Below are 19,267 nucleotides of genomic sequence, written 5' to 3' on the forward strand. Positions count from 1 at the left end.
ATGCAATAATTACTCCTGCTTTTTGTGTAACCTATCCACAGCTACTTTCAATTTCCAATCACGGTGCGTACAAGCGCCAGGTCTGCATACCCTTCAAGTTCTTTGCTCGAAATAGTATTAGGCCAGCGTACCACAATGATACATCGCAGCCAGGTATTCACGAAGGTTTGGAGCATTTCAGTAACGGTGATGGTTACTTTCCATGTACTACCCCCATATGCCAGCACAGAGCAGTCTCAAATTGATCTTGGTTTTAAAATAACTGCCTTTCCAGATTGTAGACAAGACAACGAACGAAGATTTGAAGCTGTTGATGCGAGACATCCGATTCGCTGCCTCCGTTGGCAAAAACCACGCTGAATAGATAAACACTAATACTGATAGGAAAAGTTCGATGAACCATCAGACTAAAAACCTTGGCTTGATTGGTGTTCATCTTCATTTCGACTCTATTTGCTTCTCTTTCCAAATTCAGAGTCATTTGGCCAAGGCCCATGACCCGGTGAGAGAACAAACAGATTCCGCTAGCATAGCCAAGGTCAGGATGTCATGGTCAATTAAACTCCTCCACGTCTTCCACACAAGGTAACATGGAGGACGACACGGATAAAGAAAAGGAATAATATGTATGACAAGCTCCAACCCTGACGATCCGTTTCCATGATTTTGTAATGCTACTTCGTAATATGGCCGACGTCCCGTGTACACCTGAGAAAAGAGCCTTTCAAATGGTGGCGCAATGGTCATCGATATTCTCAAGAAGGTTACTGTCGTTGAATTATCAAGATAGTCCACCCACTGTCGAGCGACAGCTGGGTCATACAAGCGGTCGATCTTGGGCCTGGGTAAGGTCGCAACGCTCCCACGACGCGGATACAACATGCCAACGAACATAAACAACCATCAAATGGAGGTATCTATGTCAGTTCCTCTCTAATTACGCAAGAAATAAATCTACTGTTGATCACAATTTTGTCAATCTGATTGCTCGTACGTTGTCGGTCAGTTGAAACCTAACTGACCTTATGGCAATGACAAAGCAGTGAATGTTGCAGAAATTCACAAACCTTCCACCATTATCGCTATGAACGCTCAAAGCAGGGAGATTTTGAGTGCATTCTTAAACCCCTACTCACAGGATTTAAAGCTGCTAAGTTTTTCAAATAAGAGGGGACTGGAGTCGCAAGATTATGACGAGTGGAGGTGTGGTAACTTTTAAGAACTGCGGATGATCAAAAATACCACCCTAAGTGGCCGGAGGCAACCAAGAAGGAAGAGTTATCCTAAAAACCTAGAAATTTACCGCAATCAACCGTGAAGGACCGTCCACAAATACTGACGATCTTTCGAAGTGTTGAATCTACACTTGCTTGTTTACTTCTTTGCTAGCCAAGATTAGGAATGCGGGGGTCCTTTAAACACTTCAATACCTTACGTGTCATTCTACAAAGCTACAGGTACCCTTAAACCGATGCGAGGTCGGCACCTGAACCTAAAAAAACAAAAAGCCATCGGGATATCCCGCCTATCTGAGAAAATATAACACGCGAGCTAAAGCTGTAAATGAAAAACAAAAAAAAAATAGGAAAATAATGGCTCGACCACGCTCGTGGCGCAACATCGGACCCGAGGGCCGCGATTAAGAGAGAATATCCACGGCCGATCGCATTCTCAGTTGATGCTTCTCCTTCCTCAGATGTTCAAGAGGCGCGGCTTTTGGATTCCCACCCTGCTTTGACATCCTAAATCCTTAAATTTAAGGGTGACTTTTTCGCAAAGCGACTCCACGGTATCGACTTGCCAAAGATGACGCTTTGGATCTACGTCTCTGCAAACTTAATGGCGGCTTTATTGATTTTCAAATTAATCCTTCCATCCACGAAATTCTCGGACTATAGAAATAGGAATGGGGAAAATGGCCCTCATAATTTTTGATCGCAGACTATGACATCAATTCAGCTTGTTGCTGGAGCTGCAACACAGGACGTTATACATTCGGAATGTTCGAGAATGATTCCTGTTCTCTCTGCGTCCAACTTTGGATCCGCTTTCAGAAATCAATATCTGACAGTCAGCCCGAAATTGATCCCGGAGAGAGTCTAGCCAATTCGTTGAATTTGCGGAACTCCCAATACTAGTACGCAACCTCCTCTGTAAAGAGTATCTTAGAACGGCAGAGAGGAGTACCCTTACAAAAGGTTTCGATTCCCATAGACGACGAACCCTCAGACTCATTATACTTCAAATTCCTGGAGTTTAAAATATGCATAATTTTGTCGGAGGACAGCATGCCACGTGAACGTTCTCAGCAACTGGAGTATACTGGTACCATGGGAACCGAGATAGCCCCTGGATGCACATACTTCAGAAGAATTCCTGTTGTATGTGCTTTCCTGTGGTTGACCCCCTAGTGGGAGCTTCATGGGGGTTGTGGTTATGTTCAAGCGAACAGAGACCTTCGGGCTTTCACGTAGTGTCGCATTTCAACACAGGAGTCCTACTCCTTAGTTTGGTAGAGATTTATTTAGGTCCTGCATCCCCCAATACGAATGCCCAGCCATGCGCTCGGTATAGACTGAAACTGTTGTAGCTTGGCGCAGCTGGGCTCTGATTGTGGTCACAAAATCAATCCATGTCTTAAGAAGACCATGGGATTAAGTGCAGAGGCAGGTACCCACATAAAACCATAAAAACGAGACTGTACACCCACGGCGACACGGAATTACCTTATAAGGTACTTTATTATTAGATAATGCGTTAGAAGCCTTCAATGTGTGTCATTGGTCTGAAGGTAGGCTAAGTGTCTCTGATTTCCTAACGTCCTATTAAATGCAATGACCCAGAAGGGAGAAGGAACTTTTTCTCCAACGAAAGATACAAAAATGTCTATGAAAATTTCGTCCATAAAAAGTAGACTTAATGAGCGAATAGAAAATTTAAACCAAATAGTAATGATGTAAGAGGAACTTGATTGGTTAGAAATGAATGAAGCTCGAGGACTTCCCTTCCCCTATATCTTTAACACTCACACTAATAAAGAGACATCCTCCAATTTTATGGGCTGAAGATGCCAAAGTAGAGTGGAAATCCGAAAGGCCGCCTCATTAATATCTGAGACAGGGGAAACATCCATTCTAGATCTTCCCTCTCGGTCACGGAACTCAAGTCCAAAGTTTTACGGCTCCACGCGGGTGATTAAACTGTTATATTTTTTTGTTTTTTCAGTTTTAGGTCGAGTCTTATATTTCGTTAGGTACGCGCAGTATCCCTATGATGATTTGTTTTTCAAGTTTCGGTGCGAACCCACGAATTGGCTTAAGGACACGTGAAGGAAGGGACTAAAGTGTTCAAAAGACCCCTAGCAACGAGACAAGCATCAATGGAATACTTCGGTTGAGCTTCAATATTTACGGGCGAATCTTCAGGACTACCCAAAGGGGAAATCTGATTTCCGACCATGAACTGATCAACAACTGAAATATCGGCGAGTTGAAGGTCCCGCCAACTGAAGACGACGGACAAACGCTGCCACCAACAAGCATGGAAGAAACAGTTTGTGGAATACATCGACTTAAAAACCATAAGTCGCAAGGAGCCGATGGAATTACAGACGAATTGGCTAAATATGGAGGCGACCAATTACACCAAGTGGTTCATCAACTCATTCTCAAGGTGAGGGACCGTGAATCAATGCCTGACGACCTGCAACGAGGCATTAACTAATGGGTGATATCACCCAGTGCAGTCATTATCGAGGTTTCACGTTGCTAAGTTCCATCTATAAGATATTCTCCCCTATCTTGCTTGGCCGGATAGCCCCATATGCCCCGAACATCATTGGCCCATACCAAAGAGGCAAATCAGCAACAAATCGAATTTTTTCCTTGCGCCAAACGATGAAAAAACTACTTGAAAGCCGCCTATGAAAGCATAGCCAGGCTAAAAGTGTACGCGACCATGAGAGAATTCGGTATCTCGACGAAATTGGTAAGACTGACTAGGCTGATCCTGACCAATGTGCGAGGCCAGGTAAAAGCAGCAGAATCACTCTCAAGACCATTCGACATCAGCAACGGTCTACGACAAGGGGATGACCTATCATGTGTCCTCTTTAGCCTGGTCTTGGAAAAAATGATCCGCGATGCAAATGTTAATGCAAGAGGCACCATCTTTTTCAAGTTCACCTAACAACTGGCGTACACTAACGATATTGACATTTTAAAAAGAACAACTCAAGATGTACAGTCTACCTTCATCCAAATCGAGCAGGTGACGCGAGATCTCGAGCTTTAATGAAGGCAAGTTGAAGTACATGATAGCGCCCAAAACCAAAGAATCAATCAACCAACAAACGAGAACAAAAAAGATAGAAGACTACAACTTTGAGACCGTTGATAATTTCTCCTATCAAGGGTTGAAAATCACAGCTATGACGATGAAATCCGCGCACAGTTATTGTCAGCAACCAGAGCCTCTTTCAGCTTACAAAAACTGTTTCGCTCGAAACGTCTCACCATAAAGTCAAAGCCTAGATAATGACGAAATCTACGAGCGATACCATGATCGTCAGGTTGTGGATAATATCTGGCCCAACAGGTTGCACTGGGCAGGTCATCTAATCCGTATGGATGAGGTTAATGCAGCCCGGAAAATTTATAAGGGCAATGTCTATGGTAGAAAGAAGATGTGGTAGACCCTGCCTGAGATGGAGCGATGTCGTAAAAGGGCGCCAGACAAGTTTTAAAGATACCGAATTGGTGGACCTCGGCGCAAAACCGAGGAATGCCCGGAGTTTTTTCCCAAAGCAGGCCTAGACTGGATACCCGTTGTTACGCCGTTGATGATAATGATGAATATCTCTTTTCGCATCAGCCACAATGACTAAGCTTTTCAGTGCTGAAGCACTGCCGTCTGTAGATATCCACAGCCGGTAACGCGCTTGTCCACTCCCAAAATCCCTCGATACTAGATTTTCTAAACCCCATCAAAAAGACTTCTTTTCTTGTTTCCATATTTAGCTTTATTTGTGAAGATCCTTCCCATAGTCAAATTTCAACCACGGGTGGACGTTTACTCCCTCATACCCGACCTGCTCATTCTTGCCCTTCAGGGATTCCTTATTAAGAGGGGAAATATCTATAGTGGAAAAAGAAGACCCTGCCTTAGATGGAGCAATGGCGTAGGTCAGCACGTTAGACAGCTTTTAGGGATATCGAATTGGTGGACCTCGGCGCAAAACCGGGATGTCTGGAGTTCCTTATTAAGGCAGGCCTAGACCGGATACCGGTTGTGGCGCCGTTGGTGATAATTAACATCATGTCAAATTTATCCAACAAAAACCGAAAGAAGCTGTGAAGAAAAACAAAGCGCGATTACCAATACCAATTGAACCACCTTCCTTTTAAAAGGAAGAAGATTCTTAGTGAGGCCCTAATAGTATTTGCGCCTTTTCGGAAAAGACTCTGTCTGATAGGTCCAAGGGAAATGATTTGTAAGAACAAATCTGCGAAATGGTATTCTGCTAATACAAAGGGATGGTTGCTTTCACATCACAAAAGCTGTTACGATTACCAACTTTGTAGATAGCGTAGCTATAATTGTGAACTTCAACCCACATGGAAGATATCGGTTTTACATATCATAAACAATAAAGCGGTAAGTAAAGCCGTGAGCTGAAAAGACCCTGACCAAACTGAAAGCAAAAATAGGCATAATCACGAACAGTGCAATCTTGCGAACTATCATCCCCAAATCGACTATCAAAAAACTCTGCGCTTGCATGAATCCTCCCCACACAGAAAAGAGTGGTCCATACCGTCAGCAGCTTGAAGGATGAGGCAAATTCGCAAAGGGTCGATGGATAGAAAACTTGTCCCTGATATTAAAGAGTAGTGTGGTCGGACAAATTGGGTTGTGAACTACGATCTTACTAAATTCCATACGAAAATGTTCTGAATACAGCATCATACTAGGAGATCATATACTGCCTCGCCGTATTTCAAAAAGGCAATAGGAAATTGGAGGCTACTATCGGTGAGACTGACATTTCCTAACTATCAGCAGTGTTCACAACTTGGCACAACTTCTTGATGAATGGCACCAGACTATAGAAATAGCAATAAAACGAACAGCTTTTAACCCGACGCAGCCCAACAGCAATCAAAACCTCGACGAGAAAAGCACATCTGCTCCGGTTAACGGGGTCAAGATATTACATGGCACATCACTTTTCCTGTCAGTACATTATAAAAACGGCTAACATATCCTACTGAGCAATAGTAATAAGCGAACATAAGACAACGGACCACTGGGTTCCCAGGGATCGTGGAAGTTAAGCATTGTTGGACATGATCAGTATTTAGATGGGGGACCGACCGCTGGCAATTTTGAATATAGCCCGGATGTCACAGTGGTTGGAGCACCGAAAAGTCGCGATTTGAATACACAGATACATGCGTGTGCAATTAAAGATGTACTTGACAAACGAGCCCATAGAACGTATTACTTTTCTACATCAAAGATTGATTATCCACCCAAAGCTTAGATATCACATTATCTCTGAAATCAAAAATTAGTTACTTACATTCTGAGGATTCTCCCCTAATTGAATTTAATCCTTAGGCGAAGGTTTAACAGGTTTTCCTTAATCTTAAACCGATATCACTGAACACTATGAGTTTTCACTGTATTTGGACAGTTTCCTGCTCAAATTCTTCCTTCCTGAGTAGCCTTATTAGCACTAATGAAAGCAGTAAAGGAATGGCGCACCAGAAAATAGCACAAACCTTTCTAGTAAACAATCAAATCAATTCACAGGACAATTGTCAAGGATTTAGTGAAATTCGTTGCGAATGATTTTATCAACATTTGCAGCAAAACAGGAAAATTATTACTCATTCAATCTGGTCATGAAGTCAAGCGTGTTAATCAAAATACAAGTGCATGGCGGTTGGAAAGGAGTTTCCTGACGAGTAGTTTCGTTTGTCACGACTTTCGTGAGGAGTTAAGGCGGTCCACCAGTGATAATTCTAGGAAAATAGATGGCAATTCAATTTTTTTATAGCTCTAGTCATGTATATTATATATTCAATCAGGAGAAGTTTTTTTAATCAACGAAAAAGCATTTGTTCAAGGTCGCCAGACCCTAGAGTTTTTAGGGTTGATAGACCCAAATATAGGATGACTTTCGTCCCTAGTATTTGCAGGGATTTTTTTTTCCGGAGAAAAGACGAAGAGGGGCACCTTATTTGAGCCTAAACTCCTGACAAGAAGAGGTTTGTTAGTAAATATAGCAAAGGACAAGAAAAACATTGATGGCAGCAATTAAACAGGACATTCCTAATGACAGCAAATATGCTGTGATTTGTACTTCAATTATGTCTGCAAGGGGACGACAGGATACATTTAAATGCGCTGAATCATGAACTTGAACAAAGAGACCCACAGAATTCCTCAACGATTAACTTTTGCAGGAGTAAATGCCACTGAAAGCCATAATCACGTCAATCACAGAGCCATCAATTCAGGAAGAGGCAGCTACTAATTTAATCTAAAAGTATCTGAGGACATGAGCTTCACTGGGAAATGGATAAAGAAATTACAAGGAATCTCAACTTATCGATTGCAGGCGGTACTCCTCAATTTAATGTGCTAGTTGAAGTGTGCCAGGAAGGAAAGTGCAAGGATAATTTAAGGACGAGCTAGCTCCAAACTCCGATATCTGCAGAATTAAATACTTTAGTAAGTTTTGTAATATTACCACATCTCAGCATAAGTGGCCCCGCTCCCTGAGCTACCTTCTCCCTTGGCCCCATGAAAATAACTCCGCACCTGTATCCACCCCATCCCTGCCTTATCCCTAACATTATTTCCTTGTCAAGAAACTTGTATTTAACGTGTATCCTTCAAAACAAAGACAACCCGCTCAAGGATCTTCAACCCATATATCTACACATGTAGTAATTCTATTGTCTCCTCGGGAATTCCATAGTTCGCTCACGTACTCGAACCCATGTCATACAGTGAATTTCATTTGTTCACCGAAACGTTGGAGGTTCCTATATGTTTCCTTCGTGAAGTTGTTGATATTTCAAGTTGATATCACCTAAAGGGCTTTCCGTCTGTTTATTGCTAACTTCAAAATATCTAATATCCTTACATCGAATCCCCTCATTTGATATTCATAAATTGTGGCCACTTTAACTGTTATCATGGATATGTAATAACAAATTTTGCAAAATGTTTGTCATGAATAAAGATTGGATTATTGATGATGGGGTGGAAGGTGTCAGTGGTAGAATTGTCAAAATAAATGGATCCCGTTTTTAACTTGAACCGAATATAAAGATAAATGGGGAAAAGGTTCTTATATAGGAACTGAATGGTATACAGCTATGAATTTTTCCCAAGCTTAGCCATAGCGAAGGACAACCAAAATATGCTAACAATGACAAATGCATCGTTACATTAACAATTCCCAACACTATCGATTGTGTGGTATCTTTTAGGGACCATTCAGATACAGGCAATCCAAAAATTGCGATGATTAGACATAAGGAAAACGTCACAAATTCCTCTAAGTCCAGGAAGCCAGCGCTTAAGGGCAGCTTTACCGAAGTGTCCCATCGAGACGCGTCAACACAACTCTGTGCAAACCGTGCTTGACAATGTAAGAAGGGTCTTCTTGGTGAGACTGTAGACAATGATGACCTTACCGTGTGGGCAATGACATGTAAGTAGCGTTGGCTGAAGTTGGTGGGTATCAACCCTGCATGCGTTGTTATGTAGACCTTCGACGGCGTATGGTAGGATCCCATCGTAATAGTGCATGGCTCAGTCCCAACACCGCTCAAGGTGCGAATCTTAAAATGCGACCGGCTTCTCTGCCCAAACTGATAAAGCTCAGATCGCTCTAGATGCCTTTGTCTGTTCTAGACCTACCCGTAATACCTCCGCGACAAAAATTATCAGAAAGGGGCTCAAACAACGTCAATTAATTTTATATCGGCATATTTAGAAAAACTTGTGCGGGAGCAGATGACCAAGTTCAACTTCCCTAGTTGCTAACTATCGCAAGCGGCAAGAAGAGGACCCACGGTAGATACCTCTACTGCATAATTGGCAACCCTGCCTGATTTACCAGCTCATTCCAGAGGTACGCTGTCACAGATCGGTTGTAACACATCACTCGGATGAGTAATTCCCCCGCCATCGAGACACTACTCCAATCGGACAATTTCCCTCCCAGCGGAAGACCCCCGCTCGTTCAGTGCTGGGCGCCCTACTGGCGAACTTCTTGACAGCCACTGACTCCAGTGGGATTATGGTGGTTTCTACTGGCACTGGCAGACAACCATATTGCGAGACCTGGCATACCCTTAAAAACGAAAACGATTCACGCCTTCATCCAGGAGGGGAGTCTACTCATCGGACGCTGCCTCGCCTTTTTCTTAGGAGCAGCGTAATACAGTTGGTAATTTCACCCTATTATATAATTCCAAATACGACGTGAGTTCGGAATATAGTGACCGTTTTCATAAATACTTGGGCACAAACCACCCTGGTCGGTGAACCCAGAAAAAGAGAATAAGTCTCTCTCCGATTGATCCGGTCTGCCATCAAGTGGGTTCGGGCTTATATGGTTACCATATAGCGTGTCAATTACACCTGCGCGCCATTGTTCACGGTTACGTCAAATGCGCCGCATGACTTCCTACAATGCCCGCACGCCTCCTTTGCGGTTCTGGTGCAAGTGCTCTTAAGGTGATCCACTAATCGACCATTTTCGGAGAGTGGGTTCCATTGCAATGCAATTGTGGCCCCACCTTAATAAGTGACTTATCCACTGCCACTTCTTACTTCGGATCACATTTCACACAGGTGCCAGGACTGTATAGCGACCAAGTTTTTCGTTTAAGATAGTGTCAGGCGCCGACGACAATAGTATCAGAATACGACGCAAACAGGTGTTGACGAAGGCAAAATCCATTTCAGTACCACCGCCGCAAAAAACAGAATTCCTAGATATATAAATGGATCAACACCTTCAAGGCAGTGCAGGGTAATTCAGATAGGCAGGGTATGATAACCCGTTAGACTGGAAACTTTGGTTTTGTTCGTGTTTATCAGTTTAGTTTAACTTCACTTGTCTCGCTCTCCTGATTCAAAGCCACTTGGCTGAGGTCCATGAACCCGTAAAAGCGCAAAAACAAATGTCATCAGCATAGTCGAGATATTTGAGGAATGATGTCGTAGTCCACTGAACTCCTCCACGTTCCCCGGACTTGGCAGCATGAAAAACGCCACCGATAACAAGAAGAAATAATATCGGTGACTAGATGCAACCTTACCGGACTCTGTTTTGGACCTCAAATCTCTCTGAGATTTAACCGCGGTACAACACATAACACTTTGCGCCTTCATATATCGCTCTGATAATAGCTATTAGTTTCTCCAGAATACCCTCCTGCGTAGAGCGCTCCAGACACACTCCCTGTTCACGCCGCCCAGAGCTCTCTCGAAATGGATGTGAAGCAAAGATCTAAACCTCGCACATTGCTCCAAAATGATCCATAGAATGTTGATGCGATCAATGCAAGAGGATCCGAAAACCAGCTTGCTCTCTGTCGATCAGTCTCTTTTGATACGTTCCAGGAATATTTTAAGTATTATGTTTGCAATGGCAGGCAGCACGCAGATAACCCTCCACTTGTCACACTCAAAACAGATACTGTACTTTTGAATGTCGACGATCGTCTTCTTCTTCCACTCTGTGGGAAGGGTCTCGTGAAAGTAGGAGATGTGCAGAAACTGCAGGTGCAACGTTAAATAACTCTGCGAAGGGACGTTTGAGAACATTGGTGGCCTAGATGATTTCTCTTTTGTTTGAAGGAACAGTCTGTATCCGCATATTACAGTGACTAACCAATTCATCCACAGGAGTTAGAGCTTCACCAGATGTGGTGGAGGGTTCTTTCCACCCTTTTGGTTGCCCATCATCATGTATGAGGAGTCGACCATCAACGTCCTTCACAAGACTTTCGCATTTGCCACCATATACAAGTTCTTTCGTGATATGGTATACACTTATGAAATCATTGGGTTCTGCTGCATCTACGTTTTCCTTGACCAGTGCAATAACAAGTTCTCTTTTGTCAAAGCTCGTTTGCACGTTTATCATCACCAGCAGCGGTCAGTAGAGCCCTCAATGCCTTCCGTTCACCGCTCGGTTTCCATGATTCGGTTTATGATAAACTTGGTTGGTCTCAGCCCTTCAAACCTGCGAGAAATGGCTTACGCAACATGTAAGCGAATGTAAGCCATCATCAGGTGGTGATCCCTTTCGAGGCCGATGCAAGCGCCAGGAGACAGGAGAATGCTTCACTATCACATGTTCAAGCAAGGTATTGACAAAGCCCACAATTACAATGTACCATAACCTTTGGGAAATCTCAAATGAATTTAGTGTAATCACTCATAGAAAGCATCCTTCTTCACTATATCGGTTTTCGCTGATGCATTGCACTGTACAACTGTGCTGCTTCTTAACCTTCACCAGAATCTTGCAGTCAGATTTCTATCAGAAACCGACACTCAAGGCAAGAGAGCGCCTTGCCGTTTCCTGCAGGAACAACCCACCACCGGATTCACGTCTGCTACCACTTGGCTTTCAAAAGTACGAAAGGATATTCCCATAAGTGTCGCAAGAAAGAAAAGAGTGCTCTCCAGAGTTCCATCATTTTACTTCGCTTAGGCCCAGCTTATATCGTTGCATTCTGGGGACCTTTGATACCATTGTCGAGCAGTGTGGGCATATTGCGGCAACCAATAATAGTTCATTTTCGATAGCCAAAGATCTTCAGGTCAGGCCCTAACCGAGGCAGACGTTCCGGTAAAAGTAAAGTTTGAAAATTTGCAGGCCCACAAATTCCTATCCCTTTAAATTGCCTTTTACAACTAGTGGGGAAGATTTTGAGTGTTTTCTTAACCCGGCTCACAAGGAGCTCCGCTCGCGATATGGGAACAACTGCATCCTCCATGAAACCCTCACAAGGAGGCTAACCACAAATACTTGGGCCGAAAAAATATCCCCCAAAAAATTATCTTGTGCCTTCGTAGGGCTATCCTGTTTTCCATAATACCAGATAACCTCTGATGGGGTTTCGTGGCCGGAGCCACTTCCAATGAGTCCCGTGCAAAATCGAATTTCATTCCCCAAGGTCTCGAACCATTCGCCTACTGCATCATGATCAAGAAATCAATGTGAATACAGCGGTTTCCAGTGCCACCACATGCGGGGATACTGTCTCATGTGTATATATAAGGATTGTGATTTCTGCCGTCGGGCCCCTTGTCAAAAACCGGAAAATCCAGTTATCTCAACACCAAGATCAAGTTGAGACTTTTCTGTGCTAGTGTTCTGTTCCTGTTTTTAAATGGAAGCAGTACATGCAAAGTGACCTCCACTGACACTCAAGAGTTCCAAAACATTGTGAACACTTGCCTGCGACGAATCTTCAAAGTACGCTAGCCTGATACTATTTGAAACAAAGAACTTTGTTGGCGCATAGGCCGGCCGTAGGCGATGTGATCGAAAAGTGGAAGTGGTAGTGGATAGTTCACAATTAAGGAATGCGGGCATCTCGGGACGTTCTGAGCCGAATTAAGGCGCATTGACGCGCTATAACCCAGAAAGGATCAATAGCGATCGAATATCAATTTCAAATGAAGAATCTAGCATATTCATTATTTACCTTGCGAAATTCGCACCTGGATAGGCCGAAGCTAGCTCGATGCTACTCGGATCACTCAGATCGATCACTCGCGAACTACAACGAATCGAGTGTTGTCCTGACCGTCTCTATATTTTCCAGCCCTCGAGATGCGTTCTAAGAAATTGGTGCGTTTAATTAGAAGACTGCGCTCGTTTTGCAAATTGCTCGCCCCGCTGTAGTCTCGTACCCCAGCTCAAGCCAAAGGGGTTTCCGCATGCTCCCTCAGCTCGGCTGCCGTAAGTCCTCCTGGCTCTTCCTCCTGGGTTTAGCCAAGCCAGGGAGACCTTCCTGGCATACCTCCAACGTCGAGAATGAAATGATGTGAGCTTCGCTAGGGGACCTCGTAGATGCCGTTGTTGTTGACGGCAGATGTTTCCGGGAAGTCCTTGCAGGAGTCAAGATCTCTGAGCTCGTCGGCCATGCTTTTCGCATGTTTGGCAGATGGTGACGACTTCAGCTTCCGCAGTGCATCCTTGAGCATATGCAAGAAACTCCGGAGTATTTAGGCTGGACCTAATATTGAATAGAAAATCACCGAGTCTCAAATTTTCAAGCACCGCGGAGCCTTCAGAAATTTACTCATTATAGGCTATCCAGACCGAAAAAATGGTTTTTGGCCATCATAGCGGCTTTCAGTGTCCAGTCTAGCATCTCAACCGACTGTGGGTGATACGCGATCATCCCAAAGCATTTGAAGCCGACAAGTTTGCTTAACTCCGAGAAAAGGGAGGATTCGGACTGCTTTCCCTAGTTGGTGATAACAATTGCAAGCACACTCTCGACGGAAGATCTTCGTACAAAATTATACAGTAATGGCTTTCAGAGGTATCAGCACAGACCACCGCTTGAATCTATATACCTAAAGCTATGTAAGTCTCATAAAGGGGCAAATCAATCAAGATAAAGTGTACGGGATGGGCTTGGTAAACCTAAAGATGACACCCGTCTTTTTCCTCACATGTTTCGCTGCTTTGCACTTCTGGAATGTAATGCACTGCCTCTCCTAAAAGTTAATATCTTCATTCATGAACGGACAAAAATATTTCGCGTTGACTAACCGATAATTTGCTCGAATGCCTGAGGGCACCTGGAATATATGGTCTTGGTCCTTGCCTGACGTCTAACAGTTGATACTAGATGTTAATCCGGAGATAAAATAAACCCTTAAATGTATATTTAGAGTTGGTCCTCCAGCTCTAACACTCTGTCATCCTTTTGCGCCTCAACCTTTGCTGGGAAACCGAAGGTGACGAGAACGTTGATCTCAGTAGAATATGTCAAAGCGCTATCCTTTCTAGGCACGCGTTAAATGTCGGAGCATATTGGCTAATAAAGCTCAAGCGCTGAAGTTATCCAGGAGACGCTTTACCGGACGGCTAACAATATACGATTGTAGTTGCTATAATTACTGTTGTAGAAACTCCGCGGTGCTCAGAGGTGGCGGTGGGGAAGACGGGGCGGCAACCCTATCGGCCAAACCAAAACCAAGTAGCCGAGGAGAACTTCCATAGTGGTGGCACCGGGAGACGCTGTACTCACTTTGGCTTGCAGGCCGTGATACAGTAGGCGAATGCTCCAAAGGCCTAATCAGAGCGATCAGACCCGAGTCTGCACGGGGACTCATCTGAAGTGGCAATTTGGTCACGAAACCTTACCAGGGGTATACTGGTACCATGGGAACCGGGATAGCCCCTAGACTCTCATACTTCGGGTGAACTCCCGTTGTATGTGAATACAGCTCGGTTGTTTGCGGTTGGTCCCCTAGGGTGAGTTTCATCGGGGTTGTGGTTATGCTCAAACGAGAAGAGACCTTCGGGCCTCGGCGTGGTGTTGTGTTTCAACAAGGGTGCCGTACTCCTTAGTTCGGTAGAGATTTAGCTATGTCTTGCATCCACCAGTATGAATGCTAAGCCATGCACTTGGTATAGACTGGTACCGTTGTTGCTTGTCTCAGCGGGGCTCTGATTGTGGTCACAAAATCGATCCGTATCTTAAGAAGACCATGTGATTAAGTCGTCCAGACAGGTGCTCAAGTTAAACCCTCAAGGACTGTAGAAACTCAGCGGTTGCCAGATTTGGTTCCGTTTTTGATAAAAGGCAGCACCTAAGGCGATGTCTAAGGGGGACCATGTAATCAGGCGGGAGTCTATGCTCTTCGGCCTAGGTAAGAAAGCCTTAAGAATCGATCAACGGTGGTCTAACAGTAGCCAACACCTTTTCAGATCTTTAGCTATTTTCGGAAGCAATTTGAAAGCGCTTGCACTTTGGCTGGGTCCGGTTGGATGCCTTCAGGGATTATCAGGTGGCCAAGAAACCTCCCCCATGGCCTCAAGGAGACGTCGAAAAATACATTTATGGTGCTCTAAAGGCTAGAGTTCAGAGGACGACGTGACCAGAGCATCATCCAAATATACGAAACAAAAGTGGAGGTTCCATAGCACAGAGTGAATGAATCTCTGAAAAATTGTACAGTTAAAAAGTTATCCTAGAAAAATTGAAGAATGATGCCAAAATACGGGAATAAGCGATAGAATGCGCGAAATCTTGGTTGCGTGAAATGGGCGTTTATATGCCTGTAATCGCCGCAAGATCTCCAATGGCCATTGGGTTTAGAGACCATGTGAAGTAGTGAAGACCAACTGCAAATAATGTACTTAAAAAATTCCTCGGATTCTTTCCGCGCAATTACGAGCTTCCGCGGTGGTAAAGGACACACTTTAGAAAAAGGTGGTTGCTACTAGTGTTGACCTAGTTCTGAACATCATGCTTAACTGGCTCAGAGAGACAACATTCATCAGTGATGTTGGGGTATTTTTGAACAAGTACGCGAATACGTGGGTCAGCAGCGTCCTCAAAGACGATGTCAACATTATTCGGTATTTTGGAAGCAACGAGGAATCTGTTGTGTAGATCCACCATCAATCCTTAGGGACACCGGAAGTCTGCATCTAAGATGGGAGCGCTGATATCTGCGATAATGAAGCGGCAAGAAAACACTCGTCAAAGTCCTAGACTCATGTCTACCTATTTGCAGCCACACGTGCGGATCAACGAGGAATTTGCCGTCGCCAGATTTAAGGACTGCTGTGTTAGTTTATGATTCCGGGATATGAGTATGAAATCCGCGCAAGGTTACTGGTAGTCAACAGAGCCTATTTCAGCTTACAAGAACTGTTCCGCTCGAAACGTCTCACTATAGGGTCAAAGCTCTTACTGTACAAAACTATGATCTTGCCAGTCCTCATATATTCCTCGGAAACTTGGGTTCTGAGCAAGAAAAATTGCTAACTCTCGGCCGCTTTCGAGCGAAGAATCCTCCGAAGAATTTTTGTCCCCCTACATGAGGATGGACGATTTCGTAGCCTACATAACGACGAAATTTATGAGCGATACCATGACCGTCGGGTTGTGGATAAAATCCGGCTGAATAGGTTACCGTGGGCGGGTCATCTAACCCGTATAGATGAAGATAATTCAACCCGGAAAGTCTATAAGGGCAATATCTATAGTAGGAAAAGAAGACGAGGCAGACCCTGCCTAAGATGGAGCGATGGCGTAGGTCAGGACGCCTGACAGCTTTTAGGGATATCGAATTGGTGAACCTCGGCGAAAAACCGGGATATCTGGAGTTCCTTATTAAGGCAGGCCTAGACCGGATACCGGTTATTGCGCCCTTGATGATGATGATGATGATATGAGTAGAACCCAGACTTTAGCGTCTGTATCGCTTAAGTAGTCGCGCCAAAAATTGTTAGGCGTCGTGTTACTCCAATTCGAGTAGTCGACGTCAAAACTCCCGACGAAGCTATTTTTTTGTCGAAGCATTTTCCACTAACCTTCTGTGATACAAGCATTCCCCAGCATTTGTCAGGTTCCTGATGACCTACCAGCCGATCGTTCTTTTCGGAAAGAGGATATAGATTTAGCTGTTAGACTACTTCCTATAAAAAGTTGGCAGGCTAACTAACCACCGACCAAGTATTCTTTTCCTCTTGTCTTTTCTCCCAAATACGCAATAAACTCCAGGTTTTATTTGGATGTTTTGAACAACTGAATTAATTTATCATGCATTTATTTGAAAGTGTTTAAATACGAAACATTATTAACAAAAATTTAACATTCTAAGTATTGAACTTTTAATTGTCCAACCACCTTTTAAACTCTCCTTTCCATTTCTCGCTTATCTCCGGAGTATCAACGTTATTAAATCCAATAATATCATTCTCATCATCTGACGAACAGCACGGCGTGTTTCCATAAGACATAGACGCCTGGATCCTTTCCAATAAATCGGTCGCAACAGTAGCAAACTGCTCCCATAGCATATCAGGCGGATCTTCCTTAAAAATCCTCTTCTCATCCAAATATTCCGCTAAATTTCCAGCAATATAATCGGCTTCATCTTCTCCCAATGCACCTATGACATTCCCGCTGTCTATGAGAAAATTCCAAAACGCCTGGCACACAATCCCCGCCAGAAGCCAGTCTTCTTGGACAGCAGCTTTTTGCAGAATGTCACGGAGCAATACGGGACCCTTAAGCTCACGGAATGGTGCTCGACGTTCCCAATCGCCCAGTAGATTGACTAGGACTCCGGAGGATGTTGCTGCCAATTCGTAGTCGTCTGAGCCCAAGCATTTGACAATAGCCTTCAAGCCTCCTGCTGAACAGAAGGACTCACGAGCTAGTTCATTTCGGGTCATATTTCCTAGGACTCGAGCGACTTCTGCGCGAACGGACTGTGGCCCTGAATTGAGGGTCTCACAGAGGGCAATACTTAGAGCTGACAGACAGTCGCACATACTACCGTCACTTACATCCTCTCTGTTTTCATTGCCATCCTCTTGGTAGAAGCAGAGGTTGTGCAAGGCCCCAAGTGTAGCTTGAAGTAGTTCTTCCATTTCGGGAGTCTGAAAGGGATGAGGTTTCACGAAATTCTTAAAAAATGAACAAATGACTGAGGTGTCAAAAAACTCACCATGTTATCATCCTTTTCTTCGTTGGTTACAATCAAAAGATGATGCAACACATCTCCTAAGATTGGTCTCGACCCAAGGCTATGTCCAACTTCCGCATTTACACTTATGTTGGCCACAACGCGGACAAGTTTAACAAGGACATCCAAGACGGTATCACCCATTTGATTTGATATTGTCAATTTTTGCTTGGAATATGTGTTGAGCGAATCCAGAAGGTATTCCATAGCCACATCGTTAGCGTAAAACTGAAATTACAAGATATTTTAAAAAATGAATTTGTGCATATAAAGATGCAAAAACAATGGAGAAATCTAGGATTTTGGAGGATCCCCATCACGGAATCGGAGCTAGATTTTCAGGAATACTTAGTTGTTCCAAAATTTCTGTGGGTGCCAACAACATAACAATTGCAATGTAGATACACGTATATTACTCAAATAGTGCCTTTTAAATATTTGACTAATAACAAGATAAACAACAAAAATAAATGTTTCAGCACTCCGGTGACGCAACTTTGATTCTTTTGTAAATAGATACCCGTAAAAAAGATATACACATCTGAGATAACTATCATAAAATGCATGAAATTCACTCCAAGCTAATACAACATTTTCAAATCTAATTGAAGGATGCAAATTAGTACTATATAGATAAAAGATACAAAGTTACTGAACATCAGACGAGAACACAAACGACAATGAGTAGAGAGATAAGAGTAAAGATATCTTATACGTGATCATCTGCACAATTTGATACCAGATAAAGAATAAACGATGGCAGAAACATTGGTCCTTGAATGATACCATTTTTAGTAACTCGACAAACAAAGATATTTGTTGAATATTTGAAAGATCTTCATTTTAAAGAACTCTATACCTTAAACCCATACGCAGGAACCTATGGTACCGATATCTCCAATATACCCTGGAGGATTAATCCCCTACGGCGGACTTATCTGATAAGGTTGCAAAATTCGGCAAGTCCTGACACGTCCTCCCTGCGGTGGCCGCTATAAACCACCTTCGGACAGATCAAGTGAATGCAGGACCAGGCTGAGAGTAGGTTCATCCAACTGACCAAAATCCGTTTGCCTGCTACCAATATTGTAGGAAGAAACTGGATGAATGCTTATAGAGCCATCATGGAACGATTCAGAGACCACTTATCTCAGCACCCTACCGTACCCTGCCTTGTTGTTAAAGATATAGATTCCAGCGACCCCTGAATGTGATGAGGTTTCCGGCAGTCACTTGTCTATGATGAGGATCAGCGAAACAACAGGCGACAGTAAAACCACGGATCTGGACGGCATACCAAATAAAGTCATTAACTTACTGTGAAATCCAGACCAGGCATGCTCGCTAAATTGTTTGGAGGATGCCTGTCCGCAAAAATATGCTCGTAAACCCTTTTGTGTGCTGAACACTATGAGCAAAATGCAAGAGCGAGTATTCTACAATGGATTGCTCCCGGTTGATGAGAGCCAAGTGTGGCTCCTAGATTGGCAACATGGGT

General features: G+C 43.7%; 1 protein-coding gene across 2 annotated transcripts in view; it reads right to left on the reverse strand.

Moving 5' to 3' along the window:
- Window positions 1-16,828: 16,828 nt before the first annotated feature.
- The window catches only part of LOC119656033 (armadillo repeat-containing protein 2), a 48,779-nt gene continuing 46,340 nt past the window's right edge, over window positions 16,829-19,267 (reverse strand). For both annotated transcript variants that reach the window (XM_038062299.1, XM_038062300.1), the window contains exons 9-10: window positions 17,752-17,997; window positions 16,829-17,683 (exon numbers count right to left, since the gene is read on the reverse strand). In XM_038062299.1, coding sequence (XP_037918227.1) covers window positions 16,910-17,683; window positions 17,752-17,997 — 1,020 coding nt within the window. In that variant the 3' untranslated portion in view covers window positions 16,829-16,909. The remainder of the gene's footprint in view (window positions 17,684-17,751; window positions 17,998-19,267) is intronic.

The sequence above is a fragment of the Hermetia illucens genome, chromosome 4 (assembly GCF_905115235.1).
Source record: "Hermetia illucens chromosome 4, iHerIll2.2.curated.20191125, whole genome shotgun sequence".
NCBI lineage: Eukaryota > Metazoa > Arthropoda > Insecta > Diptera > Stratiomyidae > Hermetia > Hermetia illucens.